The sequence below is a fragment of the Metopolophium dirhodum genome, chromosome 3, assembly GCF_019925205.1.
Source record: "Metopolophium dirhodum isolate CAU chromosome 3, ASM1992520v1, whole genome shotgun sequence".
Classification (NCBI taxonomy): domain Eukaryota; kingdom Metazoa; phylum Arthropoda; class Insecta; order Hemiptera; family Aphididae; genus Metopolophium; species Metopolophium dirhodum.
The window spans coordinates 12,445,245-12,462,463 of record NC_083562.1 but is presented as its reverse complement, the minus strand read 5'-3'; the positions used below and the strand labels follow the sequence as shown (position 1 = coordinate 12,462,463).

General features: G+C 25.1%; 1 protein-coding gene across 1 annotated transcript in view; it reads right to left on the bottom strand.

Moving 5' to 3' along the window:
• The window catches only part of LOC132941378 (leishmanolysin-like peptidase), a 73,623-nt gene that overhangs the window by 25,394 nt on the left and 31,010 nt on the right, over positions 1-17,219 (bottom strand). The window contains 1 exon segment of the mRNA XM_061009412.1: positions 8,637-8,667. Within this exon segment, the coding sequence (XP_060865395.1) occupies positions 8,637-8,667 (31 nt within the window).

Below are 17,219 nucleotides of genomic sequence, written 5' to 3'. Positions count from 1 at the left end.
CTAAATTTTAAAGTTTTTTGACTAAGCAAAAAATTAATATCAACAGCAATAAAAAAAAAAAAAATGTATAATGACTAAAAGCAGCTTAAAAAGAATCATAATATTTTGAAAATCTTATCATGTAAGGAAAATGGCCATTTAAACATATTATGGTGAAAATTTAAGATATCTACGGGTATTTAAGTTACACCAAAACTGTGATGTGGTTTTTGTTTGTTTTTCCCCAATGTTTTTATTTGGCGCTCTTAACAGAAAATATACGAAGAAGAAAATTAAAACATTTTTACTGACACAAAAGGTGAAGACCGGCAGAAGAAAAAAAAACACACGTCGTATTATAAAATCAATACATCGCTCCGCTCAAAATCTAGAATATAATAATAGATATAATTATAAAAGTTGGTAAAATAATTTATTACTTATTACATAACTAAACAAATTTGAAACTCGTAGAAAATATTACTAACGTTAAGTTGTATAACATATACAACAAGTGGCTTGCACCAAAGTTAGGTAAGACCGATGAGTGCCCACTCGTTTGACCTGCCCACTGCATAACGCCCAGCAGTCATTTCATCCTGTTACATATTTTTTTAAATATTTTATTGTATTTGTTATGAATTATAATAATATAATAAATATATATTTATAATATATATATATATGTAATATAGGTTTTAGGATAAACAGAAAAGCGTGTTAATTGAATGGTAGTTTTTTAGATTTAGTATTAATATGATTAAAAATTTAAATTAAATTATACTACAACAAATGTATACAAAATGCGTACAAATATATAATATATCAAACAATAAGTCATTAAATTAAATTAAAATGTATAAAAAAACAAAATCAATTTTATATGAAATTAATAATGCTATAGTATTATAAAATTAAATATGCTATATTTTACCATATTTATTCTATAAAGGTAAAATGTAACATTAAGACTTAAGAGTAGGTCTATCTTCTAATTTCATTTTTAGTTTTTACACTCGAGGCTTTTTAAAATAATAATACTCTTAGTATCTTTCTCAAGTTACTCATATTTACATTATTGAAAATATTTTTATATGCCAACATTCTTCTGGTAACGAACTTGTATACTCAAAATAGTTATCTTGTTAATTACACTTATATGTGTTATTAATAATGCAATGCAATTTAGTTTATTTTATTACAATGTTTGATTAAATAAAAATCATGATATTATATCATTGAATTCAAATTTAACACCATCCATTACTGTGACCCAATTGTGACCTACTGTACAGCAGAGCAACATCCACTTACCCACTTTTTTTTTACTATTTCTCTTAAAAATCCCAATTTGAAAAATTGTGGAAGATTTTAATGTATTATCAATAATTTCTTGGCAACTGGGTTAACTGATAAATGATGAACAAATAAGCTTTTTAAAATCATAGCAGTTATATAATTTTTTAATTTTTTTTGTGATTTGAATAATTAAAATCAATCGTAATTCTTAATTTTTAAACTGCTATTCGTTCATTTAATTTGCTGTCATTTATACTCCTTCGTTTTTATGAATACAATTAATCCACCAGGAATTACTTTTTAAAATACGGAATATAGTTGTGAATATGAGAATGCGAATAATTTAAATCTCACTATATGTTCCATAGAAACAATTCCTTAAATTAATAACTTATAATAATAATAATAATTAGCATATTTATAAATTTATAAAAAAGATTGTTAAAGTTTGTCGGCGCATAATGTGTTTTCTTTTTCTGACCCACGCGTGACATATCAAAAAATTTGCGTACAACCGAATAAATTTTGTTTAGAGATAATTGGAGATAATTAACCTTTATTAAAAAAAAATTATGGCAAGAATATTATTTAGCGTATCTCATAAGTTTTTAGTGATATTAAAATTTTAAAGCGAGTCATGTGAGCATTTTAAAATTGTAATATTTTCCAGGTTAATATATTAAAATATTAATGAAACTTTATGAGGTAGATGATGTTCTAATTTTAAGTTTGATAATAAGTCAATTCATTCTAATATTAAAGCTAACTGCAAGATTTAGGGTATTTTTTCAGAGCGTGGGCCAGAAAGAGAAAACAAACTGTGCACCGACAGCCTCTCAATAGTATTAACAATATTTTTTTATATTTTATATTGATTTATGTAATATAAAACAAAAAATGGTTTTTTTAGAAAATAAATAAAAATTAGAAATAAAGTATTGAGTATTGATAGAATTCGAATTATATTACTTAAAGCAACAAAGTCGTATGATAATTAAATTTTTTTTTATATTTACATTTACGGACAAGCCATTTGAAAAGAAAAATATAATTATTATTATAATGTATATTTTATAACAGTTTTAAACGCTATACAAGTTGAGAATTTATTAATAATTTATATTTTAATCTAATATTCTAAATTTTAATATTGTATTGTTACATATAGTTTATATAGGTAGTAATATATTTTAAATATCAAAAGCAAAGAGCGATCGGTCATCTTTATTGTCAGACTTATTTATAAAATGAGTGAAATAACGACAAAAAAACCAAAATAAATAACCATGAAAATTAATTCAGTTAATCTGGCTGCACTTCTAATAGCGATCGTACCATGAAACACTTTCGTTAAACATGACGCCTCCATTATACTTCGTATTTAGGTACACGTCATTATCGATTCTACCCACTTGTAATAAAGTTTCTTATTAGGCCATTGTATAATCATGACATACTACAATAAATATTTAAAAAAGCCCATGAACGGAGAACCAGTACAGTGTCTTAGTGTCTCAAAAGATTCGTGATCCAGTTCCGCGATTGTGTTTGTGTAATGGTTTTACTACTTCCGGACTAACTCTCCGGAAACCGATTGTCGGTGTTTATCGAAAGCGTCTAAAATAGCTTCAGGCGAGCTCGTAGTTATTACAATAGTTTGGGTGTGTATATTTTATATGGATATGCCAACGTAATTCCCGAATAGAAATTTATTTTAACGGCAATATTAATTAAATACACAAATATATTTTGCACATGAAAATATCTGTTCAAAGTTCCTAACAGTTATTCATGGACCAATTTAAATGTATATGGGTTCGATTTTAATATCTCAATTTTAAAAAGGTGGGTAAGTAGATGTCGCTCTGCTGTACAGTAGGTTATACAATATCATTTTCTGAGCGGAGACGGTTTGTCGGTATGGATATTTTATATTATTTTTATACTGTTATTACTTATTAATACAGAAGCCGGTAAGTTGAATTAATATTATAAAATTACAACAAAATAACCAAAATATTTATTCTTAGTTATTTAATATGTAATTTCGTCCGAATTTAAACATAAAATAACTATAAAAAACTGTATTTTTATATATTGTTGAAATTTTTTGGTTACAGAATAACTTACTTACGTTGAACCTTGTTTTAAAGTTCAATCTCTAGCTATAAAAGTTGAATATTTTATAAATTTTAAAATTTGATAAATGTTGTTAAAAATCGAACTTTAAATATACTTATTAAAAAAAATTGTGACTATGTGTTTTGAATATTTTTTAACTACTATTGTAACAATATATCCGGAGCCTTATATTAATTTTTCACGCTTTTTGACCAAACAAATACAGTTTTATTGACATTTACAGAAAATTTTCAATTTTCAATTTAAAATGGCCGTAAACAGCTCGAAAACAGTTAAAATATTTTGAAAATTTTATCAAGTATAGGAATTATTAAAATAAACATATGATATAAATGTTAAGTGTCTACGGTTATTCGTTTTTGAATTACAACAATATAAGAAAATCGCTACTTGAGGAATCGAGTGAATATCCATATTATAAAAATTTGAACTTCAAACGCTCATAAGAATTTAATTTGACATTCTTATAGACTATAAATTTTTTTGAAAAAGGTAGATAACCTTATTAGGAATCTTGTATTACATTTTAAAATAAATCTTAGATTTAAAAAGAAACATTTTTAGGAATTTCTAACTCAAAATAATCTGCACATTTTCGTGATTTTTACGCCTTTTATCAAAATTTGAACTTGCAGTTGTCAAAGTTGTCCCCCCCCCCAAAAAAAAAAATGTACAGTGTATACTATACACTATTCAGGATTTTTATCTTAAATTAAATAACAGTCATTTTCACGGTGTTTCGAAAATTACTCAACAATTCGTAAAACGATACTAATATAAGTACCTACTAGATTCTATGCGAGTGATCCTATTCAAATTAAAAAAGAAATAAATTGATTTTTGGGCAATTATTTAATTAAAATATTAATAATATTAAATTATAACAATATTAATATTTACAAACATAATAAAAAAGTTTAAAAATACATTACGTTTTTAAAATAAATAAATACTATGTAAAATAAGAATTATATTAAACTTTCATTAAAATATTTTCAAAAAAGTTAATTGGTAAAAAATAACACAATATTATTTAATAACTTCAATAAAAATATGGTAAAATACTATAACAATAATTGACTCATCAAAAATGTATGCTTTTAAAATATTAACAAATTTAGTTACAATCGAATTCATAGAATTGTTTACCAGAGACCAGTTTCAGACTATGCAAGTGTTGTATACATTTTTATTTAAAAGTTGAAGAGTAAATTAAGATTTATAAATTCTAAAATAGAAACTAATTATTTTCACTCATGATTTTTATCTTGAACATTATAGATTTATGACCAGCTGGAATTTTCAAATATCACAGATAAAATAAAAATAAATACATTGTATCTATTCAGTTTAGTATTGATGTTTTTAAAACTGATTAACATTAATATACTAGACTTCAGTTACAGAATTATCAGTTAGTTTTTGAATTCATGGACTGAGTATCTCAAAGTTGATGAATATTTGCATCAAACTTATATTACAGGTATATAATTATTAATTAATAAGATGTACATAACATAACTTATTTTAATTTAAATGAAAGGGGCTAAATAAGTTGTAATAACATTACTAATAACATGACTAATAAATAATCAGAAATACTTACACGGTGAGTAAAATGTGAAGTATAGGTATATAAAAGTATAACATTTGTAGGTACCCGCATAGCATATATATATACACTTGTAGTGCAAAATGACTAGTGCAATTTGAGTAATTGAAAGATGTATATTAAAGGGGCAATGGAGCTAATATATAATATTATATATTATTGATATCAGAATTCATTCAAGTACTTAAGTACAATTTATTGTATTGTGATAAAGAAATTTAAACATATTTTTATTATATTTGTTTAAGTGTTTACAATCTGAGAACATTTTTTATGGGTGATTTATAGAATACTAGAATAATATAGAAACGTACATTCACACATAAAATTAATATTGGAACTTTGTTAACGACAAATTTATATATGTTTATAGTATGAATCCAAACAAGCTTGATAAACAATACAAATGTTATCACAATGTATGCACTCTGTAAGGTTACCAAATCATATACTATAATATATAGTAAAAATATAGTAATTAATGCAGTAACCTATGTGCTTTTCGATTTACAGTTAGTATTAAATTTAAATCTCTGTTTTTCCTCTCTATTTTATTTTCTGAAATATCATAGCGAATATTGTTGAATTAAAATTCTAAATATTGATAAATACTAAATAGTCACGACGGTAAACTGACTTTATACCCAACCAAATGTTCAGCATTTCGGAAATTCATCCCACACCACAACCCCTAATTATACAATTGACCGATATAATTTCCCCTTTGTTTTTAAATTGAAGTATGCATGTACCGTAAATATTAACAAAACAAACATAATATTTATCTTAATAACAACAATGTGCACTCCAGTGGAAAGGTTATAAAATCTAAACTGTACAGATTAATGCTTGATGATGATGTAAATAATAACTTTCATGTGTATTATAGAACACTGAATTACTAGGAAGCTCTACGTATACTGACCATAGTTACGATGTACCGACTTGCATATTATAAGTACATAATATATTGTATATAATGTGAATAATGTGTTTCAACTAGGTTCCTATATTAAATATAATTTCCACTGTATAGTAATAATTTAATACGTCACGCGGAAATGCAAAATTAATTCAATATAGATTTTCCCTATACTTTTTAAATATATACGTTGAATAGTATACGGAAGCAGTGTGTAAAACAAGTTTAAGTACATTCTTATCAGTGTATCAATGACAAATTTACAACAGTTACACTAGTATAATAGGTATGATTTTTCAAGACTTTAGGGGTTTTTTAAACGTTTTTCGTATACAATGATTTTATATATGATTTTATTCAAATTTAACACATCCATTACAGTGACATCTCTAGAAACCTAATGTAGGTACGGCAGTTACCCACTTACCTGCTTTTTTTCTCAATATCTCGAGGGAAAAAAAAATTAAAAAATAAAATCTAATTGATCAAATTTCGATAAATAGCTCAAAAAAGTATAAATATTTTTAAAACTTAACCATGTGTAGAAAATTCGATTATAAACATTTAAAGTATCTACAGTTACTTCGTGTTTTTAATTACAACTAAATTAGAAAATTGATTTTGCGTACAAATTCTGGTTTTTTTTTCAATTTTCCGACTATTTTGAAAACTAACCAATGAGATTTTTTATATTTTACCTCTTCAATATACCAGCTATAGATATCGAAACTGAAATTTGAAGCATTTTGTCTAGTACAAACATAGGCGCAACTATGGTTATCATTCTGTGGACAGTCTCAACTAACAAAACTATTAATTAAAAGAAACCCATAGGGGGTTTATATCTAAATCAATAAGGGATATTTTAGGAGGAGCTAGATCGTATACAGAGGGGATAAGCCCCCTACTTGTGCCACTGATTATAAATTGTGTACACATAGATACAAAAAAATAAAACACATAATTGTAAAATCAATACATTCATCGCTCCGCTCAGAATCTAATTATTAAATATTAGGTATAGTTAATAACGTCCCGTGTACTTTCGCATATACGTACCTACGCGTGTTTCTAGTGTACAAAAACAACGATACTATTACATTATAACAATTTTTTTACTTGTGAGTCAATACACAATTCAGTATCTACTTATGTATAGTTGTATAGAAAAAAAAAACGTTGATTACTTTAACTCTCCCCTTCCTCCCAAAAAAAAGAAGTTTTTCTTGGTTACGACCTTGATTCTATATAATATATATATATATACACATCTTACGTACGTTGAGATACGCAGGTAAATATATATCTCTATATCTCACTTAAATATAGTATCCTGTTTATTTTAAAATTATGATTAATTAGGTACAAGATTAGTTTTTAATTTAATTTAATTTATTTTTTCCTTAAATACATTTATTTGGTGCATGATTTAATATACTAATATAATGTACTTATTTTTTAATTTAAATTTTTTAGAAAACGAATATTTACAATTGGTTTAAAATGAATACAATGAGTAAAAAAGGTACAACAATAAGACACAAGACAGGACGGGTTGAAAGGCTACGGACGCTACGGTCTACTGACAACTCATCTAAAATGTACCTATACTCCACAATAATTATTAATAAAGGATAATATTGTATAATATGTTGTTTTATTTTAATCAAATTACTTATTTTAGGAAGTTATTAAATTAGGTTAAATTCACTTTATAAGTAGTCTATTTTAATATCACTAAATCATTACTACTTAGACATAGCAAATATTTTTATTTTCCAATTACCTATAATTAAAACTTAAGTTTATAATTGTATATAAGTTATCAATTACAATGTTAGATAATTAAAGTAAGTCAAGCTAATTTTGTAATAAAAACATGTAACATTTTTTTTCACTTTAAACACCTATGATTGTGATGTAATGGGTCAAAAGGGCTTTCATTACTGGACACACAACCTGGAGAAAGGATTTTGATAATGGCCATTATATACAGATAGCATCACTATATGGAGTCATGGACATTGGGCATATAATGTGCCTCTCTCCTACTTCAAACGTTGATATTATTAACAAATATTTTAAATTTAATTTACTAAGTGATAAATGGATTTTTACTCTAATAGTATATAAACTATAAGATATATTAGGTATTATTGTATTAATATTAACATAAAAGAAATTCTGTGTAGTTTTCAAAGTTAATCTACTTTTACACAACAGGTATAAAGAATAACAGATGGTCTTGGTACATATCTATAAATTACGCGTGAATGTTAACAAATTAAATTGATTATGAATTAGGTAACTATGGGCGCAGATAAGACAAAGTCTAACATATAATATCACAGAAATAATTAAATTAATAAATTAAGCTACTTTATAAAATGTTTTTTTTTCATACTTATACTATAGCTAAATAAATAATTGTAGTTATATTATAAGAAACTTTTAAGTTGATAACCATCATAATATGATTAAATTTAATAATTTTTAATTTTTTTATTATTATTATACAATAAACGATCTTAAAAAATATTAATTTTGTTTAATTTCTAAGATTAATTCTTCCATTAGGAATATTATCAAAAAAGTTAACAGAAATTACGGATTTAGATATTTATAAGAACTTGACAATATTATTATAAGAAGGCAATGGTTGAAAACCTAAAAAATACTTACATTTATTAGCTGAAATTTCTCTTCGGTAAGTCTGAAACAAGATAAAAATATTAATTCAATATGGGAATAGGTACATAATTTATACATCTTTAAATATAGTTTCGATATGTTTTGTAATTGTTTTTTGTATAGTGCTTTATATTTATATTTTTATTATTTGCAATCTATGTATAATATAGTATATAATACCAATAAATAAATTTGGTGATCAAGTAAAATTAAAATAACATGAGTGGTGACAATGTGACATGATCCCACATAGCATTTGGGAAATGATAATATTTTGTGAATATTTTAAAGTGTATGAATAATGAATATTTGACTAAAAATATTTTATAAGTATTTTCTTCTCATTATAACAAAATATTGTACTTATGATTGCATAAAAATATTGTCTTAATATTTTTATAGTCTCCGTAAAAATGTTTTTTTGAAAATATGAACTTCTTAGCTAAAGAATATAACTAAAATAATTTCCTGAAAATATTTTTATGCTATGTGGGGGGGGGAGGGGGGAGTAGAGAAGAAATCATTTGATATTACTCTGCAGAGAAACTATATTATGTATAAAATGTGTATAATAAATAATAATAACAATTACGATAATATAAAAAATGGATCTGAGTGCAATTTTTTTTCGACATGAATTTTGTTTTTAGTTTTTACTAGAATCGTTTGTAAAATATAGATGTTCGTTTAGGGATAGCCTTTATGTTTCTGGGTTTTGTGGAAGGTTAGATTAGATGGGTTCTTGCAATTATTGGTTTTTGTTCCAAGAAATATAAAATGAGAGGACCGTATTATTTTAATGTTGGAGGTTTTTAACGTTTAATAACATATTATTTAACGTTTTTCATTATTATTGTATGTTAATTAGTAAAGTAAATATATTATAATTTATAAGTGGCCTAGGGCTCGTAATCTCATGACCCAAAAAATTCCTAAATAAGTATGCATTTATATGCACTAAATATCTAAAATTATGCACTTAAAAAATGCTTACAGAATCGATTAGAATCTAATAGAATCATTCTATCTATTTATTATTTTAAGATAAAACATGGGAAAGCAATCAATGAATTAAATTGTTTAATACAAAAACTCAAATTTAAGAAAATAACAATAAACTACAATAAAACATTCTTTATGGAGTTTTCAATTTATAATTTCTCAAATTTTACATTTCAACATTTAAAAGTTAGTAACTATGATAAAAGAGACAATCCAAGCTACTCCACAATAAATAGAGTGACTAAAATAAAATATGGGAAAGTCGATTTCAAGTAGACTTGACGACAAATTCAAATCTGTTTTCAGAATTCTTATCGCTTCAATAGATCAATTGCAATTGGAATGTTTGGCAAAAAACACGTCTAAAACACTATGTCACGCGTGTGTTAGACAAAAACAGAAAATCACGGTATCGAATCCCCTTAATACATCATTGTTTAAATATTAATCTATTCACATTTCATAAATTTTGTAAAACTATTTTTAAGGATAGTTAGTTATACATTTTAATAACTCTAAAACTATTCGTTCGAACTTTTATTAATAGATAAGAACACCAAAATGTTTTAAAAAATAATCTGCTCAACAATAAAAAAGGTCGGTTCTCTTTTAAAAAAAGAAGTTTGTATGGCCACACACACTCCTTAAATGGTATGAAAATCTAAATGCTTGCGTATATTTAAAAATCAGAATATAAATGGGGAATTATCAAAGAAAAAATGAAGATGAGCATGTTTGGTAAATTACCTTGTGGTATTCGTCATTTAATTGTTTAGGCGTCATACTCGCGTATTAAACAGGTATTAAATAGTAAATATTATTATTAATTTATTTTAAATTCTGAGTGAAGCAATGAATGTATTGATTTTACAATGTGTGTTTTTAATTTTTTAATTTTTTTTTTTTGTGTCTGTGTACACTGAACACGATAAGTAGTTGAAATAAAGCTTCGATTTTCAACTTCAGTATCTTGTTTGATGGGAAAGTGAATCTAGTTGGTGAATTCAATAATTGTAGATACATGAACATTTCACTGAATGTTTATATTTTCATTTTCTATACAGCATAACATTTTGAAAACATTTTAACTCGTTTTGAGCTGTTTACGGACAATTTAAAATTTCAATGTTTTTAGTTTTTTTTTTTCTATAAATATCAATCCAATTTTATTTTTTAGGTCAAAAAACGTGAAAAATTAATATAAGGCTCCTAAATTATTATTACAATAGCAGATAAAAATATTAAAAATAATTAGGCCCGATTTTTTTTTTTTAATAATTATTTCAAGTTAAAATGTTGACAAAATTTACAAATTTAAAATTTACAAATTATTTAGTAGTTAAAAATGTATAAAATGTTCAACTTTTAGAGCTAAGGATTACAAATTTAAAACAAAGCTCCACGTAAATAGTTTAAGTATAAATTACTTTATTCACAATAATATCATCAAATATACTTAGTAATATCATAAGCTGATTATATCATTGAACTCAAGTTTACACAATCCATTACAGTGACCCACTTGTAATCTACTGTACAGCAGAACGACACCCACTTGCCCACTTTGCCCAAGTTATGTATGGGCTGTCGGGGTCGTCATTGGTGTAAGTAGTATGTAGTTATTATTGTTTTTTAAGATTAATAACATAATATATTGCATTAAAGCTCTTACAAGTTTTATCAACAATGTAATTTCAACTTAAATTCATTTTTTTACCTACTTTAAAACTTTACAAACTAATATGCATAGACTTTACGACTTAAATAGGATTGATGTTGAAATTAGTATTTCGTTCAAGACATGCATCAAATAATCTATGATAAGACTTATATTATATGCTCCATAATGTTAAAAATATTATATAAATGTATTTTTTTAAATATTAAATGTTACTTATACGCGTGCATGTAGCACGTGTATGTGCCAATCACTATGAAATGTATCAATACTATTGTTATATGAGCGAAACCGCGGTGTGCCTATACATGTATTATACATTTATACTTTATACTTATACTTCATTCGATTTATAAACCACAAAATCCTTTAATAATATATAATTAATATAGTATATAATGCAAGATGTCTAGTTACTAGTTACTACCACGCTACTCAAAACCACAACTAAAGTGATATAAAAGTACGTCTCTCGCTTATGTATGCTAGTGTATGGTATTTATATAAACTAATATATATACTGTATCTTAAAAATAAATAATTGTGGTATGTATGACTGCGGTTGCTAAATATTGGCTTTTCATCCCAGCAAACATTTATGCCACCTTAATTTGCATCTTAAATGGCCTAGATTTGATGAAAACATCAATAAATAACTATACCTCGAATTATACCGATATAAAAATACTGCGTTAAAAAAAATAGAAATTATCGCAAATTTAAGTATTTAACCATGTTATTAATTGGCCTTACATTATCCATGTATCTACAAAACCAACCACCTCGGGTGAAATTGATTCATCTTCGGCCTAATCGGAGTTTCTTTTAGTTCAAGATTGCCTTTTTACTTATTAAAATATAACTACTTTTGAAATATTTAAATTTAAATAATTATAATGATACTAAAGGTTTTATAAATAATAAATATATATTCTATATTATGTAACAAGATAAGCAGCCTAACGTAATCTAATACTTAACCAGTAACCATCATATATTTATAATATACTTATAATACAACATAATGGTCTATAATTTTAAGGATATGAATCTAGTTAAAAGTTACCTCATCTGTCATTAAATCAGTCAGGCATTGAACAGAATAAACTCTATTTCGTTAAAATTAAACAAAAAGTATAGAATAATTAACAACATTGAACTGTATTGGTTACAAACTATAAAGGAAAAACTACTGTACCATATATATATAATACATATATTTTTTTTTTTGTAAAAAGCGCGCTGAACAAAGTCCTCAACTATTTAGACACATTGTTTAACCCATTTAATATATTGGCTATTTTTAAATTGATTTTACGTAAAATAGAATACTTAAAAAGTACTTTAAAACATTATTTTATTCAATCAAACGTTTTTAGTTTTACACCGTGTTAGTATTGTGCAGATGTAGTGCGCAGTGTTTTATTTTAATTAACTTTGCCGTAATGCGTAATTGAAATTATTGATTATATCTAACATATTGTAACGGTGAATTCTGATAATGGAAACGAAAAAAATTCTTTTTTTATGACTTATGTAAAACGTTTGTAGGCCAGCATTTTTTGTAAACTACGTTTTTCCTCGTGTCATTTCCAAGCATTGGGGTTTAATAATAGTATAATCCTAATACAAAAATAATGCAAATGCGTAAACGCACACTTCAACAAACTGAAAATCTAATGGACAATAATCGCGGAGGGCACTTAACAAAATACAAGTTAAATAAAAGCTGAAATGACTTCTGTCGTTCAACTTGCATGGGAATAAATTTGAAACGAAATCGATTTTTAAAACAACCTTATTATAAATACGAGTAGCTAATAAGCTTACATAGCTTTATATGGTCAACTTCAAATGAAGTGAACCATGCAAGATAACAGATCTTCAATTTGAGAGAATTATTTATACCAACTACCTATCGAATTTAAAAATGTAATTATATGAGCGTCTCCACTTTTACCGTGTCGATGATGATGGTATTTTGAGGACATTATAGTAACCTAATAATACAGTAAAAATTAAAAAAAATTATAATTTTTAAAAATTCGGGGATGTTGCTTTTCTGTATAGTAGGTCTTGAGTGTATCTTGATTTGTTACTTTTAACTAAAATAAAAATAATATGTACGTGTGTCTGAAGAAATATACTCTAACTTAAATAGGCCGGGGAAAAAGGAAAACAAATGAAGATTACTTTATTGAGTTATAGTACCATTCAGAACTCAAGTTGAAGAAATGCTGCGACGATAGGATATGAATAAGGGACACTGATGAATACGACATAAAGAAGAATTACATCATACTATAATAGAAGGTGTAATTGAAGGACAAAAACTACCGCAAGAAGACCAATCATTCACACATATTGATTGAAAAAATATGCAGGGATAGAAAATTATTCTGGATTAAAGTTTTTTTCCAATAATTGATACAAAAAAATGTTTGCTTTGTCATAAAACTTGAAAACTTAATACAAGGTTTCTCACAAGTTGTTATAAGTTGAATTTAGAAAAAAATTTTGAGTGAAAAATAATTTTCTATGAGCCTTTGAAGTTTAAATGTTGACAAATTTCGTCAAATTTCGTCAAATTCTTAAAATTTTAAAATTATTTTTTATTCATACGTAAGGTTTAAAAATTGAAAACAAGGTTCTTTATATGGTTTTGTTATTGGAATTAAAAAAAAAAGTTGAGCGTAAATCCACAAATATTTTTTATGGAAAAATTGTATATTCACGCGAAAACAACGATTTATCATCAAACAATTTTTTTATTTTGTTGTAATTCGTAGATATTGTATTCATTGTATTTGTAGATACATGAAATGTTTATATTAGCATTTTATATACATATACTTTTTTAAGATATTTATAAACAATTTACATTTTAGATATAATTTTATTTCTATGCATATAGATAATAATAATTTGAGGGTTAAGTTAGTTTAGGTTTTGTATTGTAACCTAACCTGACCTAAGCATTTATTGAATTTGTCTCCCGCTTTTTTGCGTTAACATAAAAAACAAGGCCAGAATAAACAAGTGGAAACTCATCAAATTAATGATTGTAATTGTGTATTATATATATTTTAACTGCAGCAAAAAAAAACTACAGAAAGATAGATTTATTTTAACTTGGAATAATCCAGGTAATACAAATAGGTAGTTGTTTAATAGTTACATCCATTAAAAAAAAACAGTATCAACTATATCAATTATTTTTTTTCACATGATATTCATAATAAGATTTAGCTGACATACATTATATTGTTTTCAATATTTTCATAATTTAATTTATGAAACGAATTGGCTCTTTTTCAGTAAATTCTAACTTGGTTAAATATTAAAAATAAGATAATACCTCCAAACACGATATGAATTTACGATTGAAATGTTGGGTATTTGGCAAACCATTTATCAAACAGGATTTTGTCAGTTTTCAATTTGATCTGCAGCAGACAAGTTTCGCGAAAACACTTTTCGTCTTTCACAAGACATATTATATTAAGTGAGATTCGAATAATACTATAGGTTGCAAATGTCAGTTATGGTTTAAGAATTCTAAAAATGTATTATTGGTTTATAACTATAAAATAGATGAAAACACTTATATAATTTACATCCACGCATTTATCATACCTAACAAAATAATGTAAAATTGAAAAAAAAATGTTTTTAGGTAGGTAGGTTAATTAGTGTAATATCATACCAATTATTAGATTAGGTAGTTAGTATCTACTATATGTAATATACTTTAAATCATACAAAATGCAATAATATAATATACACTTCTAATTCCTATTGGAATGTTTAATTTAAAATATTTGTATTTTCTAGAAAAAAATGCTATTTTCCAGCCTAAACCTTTTTTTCTAATTCAAACTGGAGTAATAACATTCAGAGTTTTCATACAATTACGAATATCAAAACACATTCGGACATTCCAAACTACTTATCCAAATTTTTTTGTTGCAATTTTAACAGTAAAATAGAATTGGAATTTTTAATCCAGACAAAATCAAAAGGCTATCTATACCTACATTTAATATACTACTTATAGTCTACTTATAGTCTACTTATACCAGGGATGCCAAATCCATTGCACACGTGCCCGAAGTAGTACACGAAAAAATTTTGAGGGCACGCGAAAAATTAAAATATTAATATAATATTATAAATTATTTTTATTTTTAAAAATAAATTACATCACAATGTTCGTACTTTTTTAGTATCATTGATGTCTTTCAGAAAAGATTAAAAAAATTAAAATTCGATTTTGAATTTTACGATAATTTTTTTCTCACAATACTGAATATAATATATAATATTTTTCATAATTCAATGACATTCTCGAAAAAAAAGGTAAAGGTAATTTTTGGTACGTAGCGTAAAAATAATTTGCCATCCCTCGTCTATACTATTCAAAAAATAATTTTTCATCATATATTTCACTCTAACGAGCATTTTTGGATTAAAATTTTAATTATAAAATGAATAATTTCATAATTTAAAAAAATATTAATTTAATTTTAATGTTAAATATGTATAAAATGTAATATGGAACTACTGACTACGCTGTAAAATCAACAACATTATTGATTTGCTCAATATTTATGTACCTACAAAATATAAAACATTTTTTTTTTATAATGATTTTAAAGTATAAATTAACTAGGAAAATAAGTCTCAGTTATATTATATACTTTGCATCAGAGTTATTAAACGTAATGATCATTAAAATAACAATTACTGCATGATGTATCATAGAAGAGCTTGTTGAATAAACTATACCAAGTTCTTATGTTAAATACTACGTATAAAATGGTATACACGAATTATCGATCATATATTTTATTCATTCTTATGCAGTTATGACCTACGCCATACATGTATAGTAGGAAAACATATTTAGCTAATCACTAAACAATTAAAAAGAAAAATTTGATCTATGAAGTGACATATTTTAATTTTCAAATGGTTAAACAGAAATCTAATGGGTATTAGTAGCATATTGTGGCAGGTGGTTGACTTTCATATTTATAATTTCAATTGACAAATGGGTTTTACTACAAGAGGCCTCAAAGAAGGGGCCAAAATTTGATTTTAATTCGCATCAAAAGCACCGACGGTAAAGGTCATTTGGCTAATGGTTCCTGGAGAAAGAAAAATGAAGAGGAGAAAGTGAAAATGGAAGGAAGCTATAGAGAGATAAAACTAATAACGATACACTTAACATGTGAAACCTTTTATGGCCAATAGTTTAACCTTAAATGACTCGGGATGTTATTTTACATAATTGTTTTAGAATTTAATTTAAGTTATCATAGATGTTGAGTTTATTATTAAACTAGGTATTTATAGTGTTATATTTTTAATGTTCCCATATATATATACACAAGTATTACCAATAATATATTGTATTATACACAGTTGTTGGTTAATTCAAAATTTATGTTTCTGAGTATTCAATTTCCTTTATAAAAATGACTAAGCTAAAGCTCAGTTTAGCTAAATTAACTTAAATGTTTTAAGCATGACTTTTTATTTATTTACCTATTGTCTATTTCGATTATCTATGCACCTATTACCTTATTATTATTATTATTATTATTACCTATTTATTCTTTTGCACTGTACATTTTTTGTTTAAAAATATTATTATAACATTATAATAACGAATAATAATATAATATTATCATTACAAAATGCTGTCTGGGGTAATCCATTTAAATGTTATATAGATAGAATAAGTATCTTATGTATAGAACTATACATTTATAGTATATATTTATTATTTCGAGCCCTATTCATTAGGTACTAAATGGTAATAAAACCGATTAATATTGTAAGTATAATAGTAATTATTAATAAGTGATATAGATTAAAACAAAAACTGT